The 11426-nt window shown below is 47.4% G+C and overlaps 1 protein-coding gene across 1 annotated transcript in view; it reads left to right on the top strand.

Moving 5' to 3' along the window:
• The first annotated feature begins 1523 nt into the window (after positions 1-1523).
• Positions 1524-11426, top strand: part of LOC144951023 (polycystin-1-like protein 2) — an 82451-nt gene continuing 72548 nt past the window's right edge. The window contains exons 1-4 of the mRNA XM_078881258.1: positions 1524-1550; positions 7305-7885; positions 9799-10356; positions 11168-11325. Coding sequence (XP_078737384.1) covers positions 1524-1550; positions 7305-7885; positions 9799-10356; positions 11168-11325 — 1324 coding nt within the window. The remainder of the gene's footprint in view (positions 1551-7304; positions 7886-9798; positions 10357-11167; positions 11326-11426) is intronic.

Below are 11426 nucleotides of genomic sequence, written 5' to 3'. Positions count from 1 at the left end.
TACAATACGCCTTGCGTTCACTGTCATTTACCGCAAGGGGATTCAACACGGGAACGCCGACGGGTTGTCGCGACTGCCGAACAATGGGCGCTGTGCTTGTTTTTTGGGTGTGGGGCGTTGTAGGCAGCCTGACGGGGTACCGCCCTCATCCCTTGCGGCCGCGGCCGGGGATGGGGTCGGGGACCACGGGGCTCCCTCCACGCAAGTTCCGCAGGACGCATTGCTGGGCCTCGGGTTGGACGACTGGGGACGTCTTCAGATGGAAGACGTCTCCCTCCTCAAATTGAGACGCCGCGCTAGGGATGCCGAGGGTCACAGGGGGCAGGGGGGACCCGTATCATATGTCATCCGGGAAGGCGTCCTCATGCATTGGGATGGGGGGTCCCAATCCCACACATTGGTGGTGCCCACCTCCCTGCGGGGGCGACTTGTGTGGGAAACCCACAGTCGCCTCTTGCACTTGGGTGTTCAGAAAACACTAGCTAAAATCCAATTGGAATTTTTCTGGCCGGGCATGGCAAACGATGTGGCTGACCTTGTGCAAGGTTGCACAGAATGTGCACGGCGGAAACCACCTGCTAGGCCGTCCTGCCCGCCGCTCCAATCCATTAAAGTTTCCCGGGTCAATGAGATCGTCGCATTGGATATTTTGGGTCCGTTTCCCGCTACTCCTCGGGGTAATAAGTACCTTTTGGTTGGGGTCGAATATTTTACCCGATGGGCCATGGCCTGGCCACTCCCCAACCAGTCTGCAGCAGCCATTACGGAGGCCTTTTTCCAGGGCTACGTCCTGGACAAGGGTGCTCCCGAACGCCTGCTGACCGACCAAGGGAAAAATTTCTCTTCCACCCTGTTGCGGGATGTGTGCAACCTGCTAGGGACACACAAAATTCGCACCTCGCCATATCACCCCCAGACTGACGGTATGGTCGAGCGATTACATAGGACACTTACCTCCATGCTAAGCCACCAGGTGTCTGAGTCACAGACTGATTGGGATCTCCACATACCTGGTGTCTTGGCCGCCTATAGAATGGCGCCCCATGCTGCCACGGGGTACTCGCCATTCTATCTTATGTATGGTAGGGAGGTTTGCCCCCCAATCGACGTACAATTGCACATTAAACAGCCCGCACCTAAGGCTAAGATTGTCGACCACATCCGTGCTAATGTGCGTCGTCTCGTAGATGCCCGGGAGGCTGCTCAAAATAACTCAGAAGCCCGTCAGCTTGCCAACGAGCGGTTGCGGAATCTCCGCACATCCCGCCACGTTTGGGTAGAAGGGGACCGCGCCTGGCTCCACTGCCCGCAGGTACCATTGGCTACTTCCTCAAAACTGCTTAAGCCTTGGAGAGGGCCGGTTGTTATTATTCGCGTTCTCCGCCCGCAGTGTGTCAGGATCCAGCATGGCAAGCGACGTTGGTTCGTGCACCCGTCACGTCTAAAACCTTACATTCAACCCTACACACCTCCTTCACATCTCCGGGGCCGAGAGCGCGACATGTCTGACGAGTCGCGCCGCGATGATGCTGCTTCTAACTCTCGGGCAGGTCCCGCTGCCCCGCCCTCAGATGCCTTGGGAATGAAATCTGCCACGGCCGACCCAGCGGGAACAAGCTTGCCCGCGGGATCAGCGACCCAGGACACAAGCGCAACAGCGGGTCGTCGGTCCCCTCCCGCCTCCGTCGCGACCGATGGACCTGCCACTCGGACTCGCTCAAAACTCAAACGATTTTCATGACCCCCGCCCACGAACTCTCGTCCCAACGCGACGCCACTCACCTTTCCATCATGTATAGTGGGCGATTGGGGCGTGCGTTCATCCTGCATATATGTGTTTATACAGTGTTGTTCTGCATCGGTGACCACAGGAGGGGGAGAGGCGCTTTCTTCTCATTTTTTTTTCTTGATTTGTCACACACTCATTCTGATGGTTAACAAATAATTTCTTGTACAATTGTATTTTTTTTTGACAGCCGGGTCGGCTGGAGGCTACGTAGAGGGGGGTAATGTAGTGACATAAGAAGGGAGGGGCTGCTGGGGGCTCTGGGTTCCCAGGTGGGTCCAGACGCTTAAGCCTCTGGGCGCCAGGCGTTGAGTTCCCAGGGGGTCCAGACGCTTAATCCCCTTGGCGCCGCCAAAGGGGGGGGCTGTGTGTGCTCTGTGGGATATCTGGGGGCGCACACGGCCCCACCCCTCGTTGTACCAGGCATAAAAGGAGAGCTCCCTGGACGATCGGGGCCCAGTTGTAACTCAAGACCCAAGACTCACGACCAGCCATCTGAAGACCCTGGGATGCTGTGAGAGCCAGCGCTGGGACTCTGGAACTCCCGACTCTACGACCTATCGAGGGCGAGTTCCGGAGCGTAGCCAGAGTAGAGTATCTAGGCTGTGTAGCTAGGCTGTGTACCTAGGCTGTAACAGAGTATCAGGACTGTTGGACTGTTGGAGTGTTGTATTGTAATAAAGAAGTTACCTCTACAAGTGTCTCCGGAACCTGTTACATTTGTAGCACAATTTTTGTTCCTAGGTAGTAAGTGTTATTTCATAATTGCTTATGACTAAAACGTATAGAAAATGGCTTTTATTCCCCACAAACTTTGTTTTTGTGACTAGGACATTGATATTTCGAAATTAACTAATTTTCAATGAGGAAACGGGCGAATTTGTGACGTTTTGTTCACATAAAGTCAGAAAAAACAACATATGAATCCAATGTATCATCTATTTATACTAAAATAATACAAAAATGACTACAAAAGATTTAGAAGTGAGTAGTTTTTCGTGATTTACGATTATACTGTAAATCACTTTCACGAAAAGCCCCCAAATGTAGTCTCCCCTCATGTTCTCGTTATACTGTCCTTGGTAGCTGCGTTCAAAGTCCAGTATATCCTGGTGGAAGTGCTCGCCTTGCTCCTCCGAGTGCTCCCATGTTCTCTTTGAATTTATCAAGATGAGCATCAAGCATATGGACTTTGAGGGACATCCTCCAGCCCATTGTGACGTAGTTCTTCACCCAAGTCTCAACCAGCTCCACATAGTTGTCGACCTTGTGGTTACCCACAAAGCCACGAACCACTGCGACAAAACTGTTCCAAGCTACTTTCTCCTTACTAGTGAGCTTCTTTGGGAATTAATTGCACTCCAGGATCTTCTTTATCTGTGGTCCGAAGAAGGCATCGGCTTTGACCTTTGCCTCAGACAGCTTAGGGAAGAAGTCTTGAAGGTACTTGAAGGCTGCTGACTCCTTATCTACAGCTCTGAAAAATTGTTACATGAGGCCCAATTTGATGTGCAGTAGTGGCATCAGCACTTTCCGTGGGTCCACCAGTGGCTTCCACTTGACGTTGTTCCTCCCCAAAGAGAAACTCGGTCCGCTGTGGCAGAGTCCCACTTGTGGTAGTGCGCCTTGGTGTCCCTGCTGTCCCAAAGGCAAAGATAGCAGGAAACTTGGTAAAACCGCTTTGGAAACCCATCAGGAATGACACCATTTTGAAGTATCCGATGACCCCCAGCCGTACTCATCATACTTCAAGGCGTCCAGCAAGGTCTTGATGCTGTTGCAATCCTCTTTGAGGTGCACCAAGTGAGCCAAGGGAAAGACGGGTACTTCTTACCATTATAGAGGAGCACGACTTTGAGGCTCCTGGATGAGCTGTCAATGAAGAGGCACCACTCATTCTGGTTACAGGCGATTCCGATTGCCTCGACCAGACTGGTCACATTGTGGGAGAAGCAGAGCCCATCTTGACGGGTAAAGAAGCTGCAAAAAGGTTGCTGACAGTTCCTCTGATCTGCGACTTGCACACTTTCATCCAACAAGTTCCACTGCTTGAGCCTGGACGTCAAAAGCTCAGCATTGGACTTGGTGAGACCAAGATCTCTGATCAAGTCGTTGAGGTCTTTTTGGTTGGGGTAGTATGGGTTTCTCTCCTCAGCACCCCCTCTAAAATTGTAATCTAGATTTACAACGTCTTTCTCGCTCTCTGACTTTCTGCTCTCTTCTAAAAACAGCTGCTCTCTCTCCGGAGGAGTGAGTACGGGGAGCTCAAGGCAGTGTGCCACAGGGGCGATGGATGAAGGAAGGTCCGAATACGTGATAGCAGGTGCATTCTTGCCAGTCCGACGTTTGGAATGGTACAGCATGCAGAAGTAGCAGTTGCTTGAGTGGTCAGTGGGTTCCCACCAAATTATTGGGATAGCGAACTTCATCGCTCGCTTTTCCCCTCTATACCATCCTACAAAAATACATTTATATCTAGATTTGAAGCTTTCGTGACTGCAAGGATTCATATTCTTAGGTTTTTTCGGTAAAGTCACGGAGGTAAAACATCAAAATTAATAAAAAAATAAAATAAAACAAAAATCACGACGTTTCGGAGGCAACACAAGTCTCTGTCATCAGGTGGGACCGTCACAGCCGGATTAGCTGCATCAAGTGAGGCGATGATTCAAGATGTAATCCCTTAAAAAGCAAGTTGAGGGGGAGGAGAGGGGGGGGGCTCATCAGAATGTGGTAGCCAATGAATGGAACGCATCGGGAGGGGGAGGGGGGGGGCGGGGCCAAAAGAATGCACGTCGGCGTGGACGCGGTTCACGCCGACGTGCATTCTTTTGGCCCCGCCCCCCCCTCCCCCTCCCGATGCGTTCCATTCATTGGCTACCACATTCTGATGAGCCCCCCCCCTCTCCTCCCCCTCAACTTGCTTTTTAAGGGATTACATCTTGAATCATCGCCTCACTTGATGCAGCTAATCCGGCTGTGACGGTCCCACCTGATGACAGAGACTTGTGTTGCCTCCGAAACGTCGTGATTTTTGTTTTATTTTATTTTTTATTAATTTTGATGTTTTACCTACGTGACTTTACCGAAAAAACCTAAGAATACATTTATATCACCCATGACTAATTTTTAAATCGTTAAAAAAAAAATTTCGCTTAAAATTCCGAGCAACAATTGTCCATTTAACTCTTAGGTTTTTTCGGTAAAGTCACGTAGGTAAAAATTACAATTAATAATAAAAATTAATAATATAAATAAAATAATAAATCACGACGTTTCGGAGGCAACACAAGTCTCCGTCATCAGGTGGGACCGTCACAGCTAAATTTACTGTATCAAGTGAGTAAAAATCCAAGAGACAAGCTCTTAAATCCAAGTTAGGAAGGGGGGCTTATCTGAATGTGGTTGCCAGGGAATGGAACGGTGGGGGGGGGGGCTAAAAGGGAAACAATTGGTGCACCTCAATCTGAGGTTGCGGCCGATGTTGGCTGCCAAATCCCACTGGGACGGTGGGGGGGGGGGGCTAGAAGGGAACAATTAGTGCACCTCAGCCCGGGGTTACGGCCGGTGTTAGCTGACAAATCCAAAATACAAAACAGCAGTACTGTTTAACGCTGGGGATGTCAACACTCGGCAAAGTAGAATAGTACCTGTCAAATAAGACGGTACAAATATGGGTAGTTAAATCTATTTTACATGGTTAATAACATCTTTCCAATGATTACTCAGTTTGTACCCATCATCACGGTTGAAGTTATGTCTGTGTTTGTATATCTGGATGGCTTCGTGTACAAACCTTTGATGGTAGCCAGAAGGTTTGCAGAGCATCTTGGTCTCGGAAAAGACAATATCATGAGAGCCCACAGCGTTGTAGCAATGATCGGCAACGGCGGAAGACTCAATTTTTCCGTGTTTCAGATCTGACTTGTGCTCGCGGACACGATCAGAGACATGACGTTTCGTTTCCCCAATGTAACAATCACCACAGATGCAACTCAGTTTATAGACTCCAGGGTATTGCAAGTCAGGAATGACATCTTTTACAGATGGGATTGGATCCCGGATTTTATGTACTGTACTGAATCGGACTTGGATCTTATGTTTGTTTAGAATTTTTGAGATTTTTTTGATATTTTTGGAAAATGCAAAGGATGCATTTTCATTGGCTGCATTACAATGTGTGGAAGTTGCCTGGCCTGTCACTCCACAGTTATGTTCTCTCTATGTTTGCAAAACGTACACGCCTTTTATTAACACCTGTCCCTGCATGGAGAAGCTCGTTTATCTTGAATATATCTTCTGTTTTGGTGATAAACGAGTATGGCACTGACTATAGATGATATGGGCTTATGTGATACAGGAGGACTTGGAGCTGAGCTAACTTGACGACCGGTATCCACTGTGTGGGGGAGACTCGTGAAGGATGATACTGTAAAGTTAGAGGTTGTCACCCTCCAACAACAACTGAAGGAAGAGAATAATTGCTCACAACAACAAACACAGGAGGTTGGCACAGTGGAGAGCACAGATGTTGCATCTGTCTGTGCCATCTCATTTAACCCATGATGCCTGGGTCAGCCCCATTAACTACTGTTGGTCAACATTTGACACTTCACATGGCCTAAAATTACACCTAGCCTTACACAAAGGCTTTTGGTGACATCACTGCCACTTCGTGGCGAATTGCAGCCATTGTTGTGTGTGTGTCAAACACTCTGGAAACTGCACAATGTTTCTGGATTTTGCAAAGCATGTAGAATGAATAAATGCAGACATTTCTGCCAGCTCACACTAATTCAATGCTTTTGAGGATAAAACGCGTATTTTAGAACTTTCGTGACTGCAGGAATTATTATTTGTTTCTTTCGGTTAAGTCACGTCTAAAGATAAAATAATAAATTAAATTAAATAATAGAATACGACGTTTCGATTGCAACACAAGCAATTCTAACTTAGCAATCTTTGAAATACGTAATCAACCAGGCTATGCGTTAATTGTGTGTTGACCGACCCTCTGTGTTGTATTACATTACATTTCGATATTTTACTAGGTTATTTAATTTTAGTGTGTCCTTCTCCTGATTTTCAGGCTTGCTTGCCGTGCCATCGCATTCGCAGCACCACGTCTGTTGACCACTCATTGATATGCTAATTTTTTCTCTAACCCTCCTCCCTCTCTCTGCCTCTGCCCCCCCCTCTGTCTATTTAAGGCCACCACACAGAGGCGATCACCCCTCTCTGTTACCTGTGTTGCTCTCGCTATGTATCTTGGTGATATCTGTCTGCTAATATGTCTGTCTATAGTTTTCTGGTTAGATTTTATGTCGCTATTTCATTATACCTGATGATGATTGCTTGTGTTGCAATCGAAACGTCGTATTCTATTATTTAATTTAATTTATTATTTTATCTTTAGACGTGACTTAACCGAAAGAAACAAATAATAAATGATAAAACGCGTGTTGCAAAGCATTACAACCCCATGCAAATGCACGATTGTTTTCCCTCTTTAAAATAGGATTTGTCTCTGCTGAACAATGACCCAGTTTTGAAAACGCGAGTGCTGTTCTGGATTAGCTTCCTGTGCCAAAGAGTCCGCCTGGATTTTATAAAGTGGAAAAACAACATATCTGTTCGTTTTGAGATCATGGGATGGTTCTACAAGGCTAACCCCACGCAACCTGACTACCATGTCACATCTGTCAACGCGAACTTATTATTTGTGGGAAACAACATTTTAAACGAGCTGGTCTGCTATCGCTGGACCTTGGGAGATGGAAACCAGACGATCGTTGGTTCCTCGCTGTGTAGCAGTCTGTGTAAGTGCCCGTTGATACCACGCTTGAAACAAGCCACCTTCGAGTTCCCGTACACCTATTCGACATTTGGGATCATGAAGGTCACTATTGAGGAGATCACGAACTGGTCACATGACAACTACAGCCTGGAAGTGAGCGTGAATCCGTTGGGCTGTAAGGTGGTGTCGGTGGTGCTTGATGACAACTCGACTACTCCCGAGATGGCTCGAGTGCTTGGACAGAGTGAGGTGTTCACGCTGACTGCCGTCATCATCACGGAGTGTGTAATAACCAGCTTAAAGTAAGTGGCACCTACATCTGAGAAAAGCACTAATTTCAAATATTGTAAGATAAAATATCACGTTTGAAAAAGGGATCGAGCCGAGTCAACACCTGATTGAACAGTGGTGCAATTCGGTTACATGTGTAGTGGGTATAAAACTTGCAGAGACGTCTCTCTTCTGAAAGCAGCACGCTTATAACGAATCAATAACACAAAGGGGTACGTCCCCTTCCACCCGATACTTAGGGAGATATTCCTCCAGCTAGCCTGCCTAACACTGGCTATGCTCTAGCCTCTTCACTTGTTAAGCTTTTGGCCCGACCCTAGCCAGGGGTCGGGTTCCGCCCTTTGGGCTCTTCGCTTCGGGCCTTCAAGGTGGCAGCTCCAGGGTGGCTCTTGAATCTTCAGGTGAACGACGATTGCCGGACCCGTTCAGGGGACCGCCTTTTATACTGTATTCTGACTCACTCCACCCCTGGCCACTCCTCCCTTCTGAAACCGTCTGTAAGGGCCTGAAGAGTGACGTTATGCCCCAGCCCTCTTCCTGGGGGTCTGGGAGTTTGTACCTGTAGTCCCGAGCTGACTTAGCCCAACGGTCTAACTCATTACTGTGATTTGGATTTCTTGTAGTAGGACTACAAGTCACGGTCGGACGAGAGAAGCTATAAAGGGGCTAGAGTACTTGGTGTACTTAGGAAGTAATGTCCTTAATGCAGGCAGCTGTGTGATCAAGACCAAGAGACTCATTGCTTTAGCAGGGCAGGTACTTTATGAGCTAGGTAAACCAATTTAGAAGATAAGTTAGTTTAGTCTGAGTGTAAAGAAATGTTGAGTCCAGAGTGTGGTCTGTTACTTTGTAGACCACAGAGCGAATGCTAACAAAGCAGCTCGAATATAATTTGCTGGAATTTTGAGGCCAGGTGTCTGTGACGGATGCTAGGAATTGCATGGCAAGACAGGAGAAGCAGTCCAAAAGCCTGAAAGAGAACGTACGTGAATGTTCAGATGAGAAAAAAACGGTTGCACTGGGTGGGACGGGCGTGGGAGTTGTCTACACGAGTCTGGTGACCAAAGGGAGGCGATAAGAGCAGATGGTGGGAAACTTTCAGGGCGCAGATCTTGGGAGTCACCGAATGTTTCATGTTCAGCAGCTGGTGGAGGGTAGAGAGTGTTGGCAGCAAGGTGTGGCATCAGCGGATTTGGCCATGGTGACGTGTCCACAAACGGCCTCTTTATGAATAATGGATTCAGTCTCTAAATGTCTACAAGAGCCAAGTTAAATGAAACGGCAAGGCCTGGAAATATGTCAACGTGGCTAATTCAAAAGAAAAATACATAATTGGGTCAATGTCTGTTGTGCATTTATTGCATTGTGGAAGGATCCAGCTGCAATATCGATAAACACTTTCGGAAACACTGTGCAGAGGGACACGTGATTATGTCATAGTTTTCAACAACTGATTGGCCTCGGAAAGTTTAATTTAATTTTAATATTGTTTGTACCAGGCACACAGGAAGCGGCCATATGCAGGCCACGATAAGACCATGGGGCATGGATGATAGCCCTGCTCAGGAGGGAGCGCCACAGTTTGCAGGGTTCAGAATGCTATGGCGGTCTTTATGCCTCCAGATTTTCGGAAACCCTTAGGCCTATTCACTTTTTTCTAGGGTAACTTTATGCTAAAGTTTTGTTCATATTGTATCATCTTCACGGGAGTTATAATACTTTCCACAGCAGAAATACGGATGGACACAGCTAAGGCATGTTCTAAACCTGAGATGGAATGCAGTAAAAGGAAACGCAAAGTGTTACCCTGTTGAAGTTGTATTTACCTTAGCTTGTTTTTCAGATTCAACATCTTTAAGAGGTTGATTATTTTTCTGGTTTGCATTGATTACAAAATCAAATTAGCATTCTGCTTTTGTTTTAGGAACATTTTTTTTTGGAACATCAAGAACGCTGTGACCAATCAGTCGTACAGCTCCCCAGTAAACATCGGTGGATACTACCAATTTGCACCGGGCTACTTTAAGCCAGGCCTCTACTCCATCTCAGTAACTGGGACTTTGGACCTAGAATTCATCGTCAACCAGACGGCCACCATCTATGTCCGCTCCATCCCAACTCCACTCAAATTGACCATCGTGGGCGGCACGACACGCACGCTCGGCTACCAGAGCAATGCCGTGTTTGACGCGGCCACCGAGAGCTCCGACCCAGACGACCCCTCGGCTGGAAGCGCGGGGATCTCCTTCAACTGGACTTGCCAGGTGACCGCAGCTGCTCCTGCTGTTGCTGCCGCTTGTGATGGAGGTGTTGCGGGCAGCGCAGCAACTGCTGCCGGTGGGGTTTTCACCGTGGCCCGGCAGCTGCTGACGGTGGGCAGCAACGTCACGGTGACAGCGACGGCAAAGAAGGGAGACCGCACAGCGAATTACACGCAGATCGGCACCGTGGCCAGCGGCACTGTATTACTCATTACCATCAGGTTTGTTATTGATGCACTCCTACTTCTTTTCCATTCGCACATCTGAGTTGAGTCAGTGCGGGGCCCTCATAGTAATGGCGGTTACCATCAGGTTTCTTAACGATGCACTTGTACTCCTTTTTAAATCCTTTATATTAAGTTCACTTGCTTGTTTGCTTGCACGCTTACGACCGTGCAAAACTTTCAATCGTTTTTTAACCCACTTCCCGTGATCCAATCGAGCTGACATTTTGCACACAGACTCGTTGTGCGTGACAATTTATTTTCGTGAAACAAAATTTTCCACTTTTTAGGAAAAACATTTTTTCATATTTAATTTAAAATACCAATGTGATAAAAATGAAACTCTTTCTCAAGAAAAACAGAAATGAATAATAAAATAAAACCGATGCCACGTATATAAAGGATTTATAGTGAAAAACTTTGTTTTTACGGGTTAATTTTTTCCATTCGCACATCCAAGCTGAGTCAATGTGGAGCCCTCGTCGTAATGGGAGTGTCCCCGAGCCAAGCCAAATCCAATCTGTGAAAATCTGACCTCACAAGACATCTGGATTTTACTTAGGGCCAAGCAGAGCCAGGAGCAGGGTTAAATCAATTTCATCTGAGGTGGCAACTCAACTCGTTGTGTGTGACTTCAGCTCCCTGCCATACAACAGAAGAAGAAGCTGCAAGTTGTGGAAATCAGACCATGTTTATGATTGTTACAATTCAGTAGAATTACCAATAGCCAAAATAAAGAATGTTATTGAAGCGTCAGGGGGGGAATCGTTCCAACCTACCTTCTTATCTCTGTGTGTGTGTTTGATAGGTGTATCAGCAACTGCGATGAGTTTCTCAGCAGCCAGGACGATTGGGCACTAAAGGTCGAGTGTCTCGACTGTGCCAGTCTGGATGGCGTGTCTCTCGCTTGGTCCATGTTTAAAGATGGAGTGTTGGTGCCATCATTCAGTAGCCTCACCAAGTCCGGTAGCAAGCGGGACACCACATTTACTTCTCCGGCATCCACAGTTTGGCTGATAACTCACTTATAATATATGCCCAGTGCTCTTCTTAACTTTCCTGCTCTA

The sequence above is a fragment of the Lampetra fluviatilis genome, chromosome 60, assembly GCF_964198595.1.
Source record: "Lampetra fluviatilis chromosome 60, kcLamFluv1.1, whole genome shotgun sequence".
NCBI classification, from domain to species: domain Eukaryota; kingdom Metazoa; phylum Chordata; class Hyperoartia; order Petromyzontiformes; family Petromyzontidae; genus Lampetra; species Lampetra fluviatilis.
Note: the sequence above shows the minus strand (reverse complement) of the source record. Positions and strands in the feature narration are given on the sequence as shown.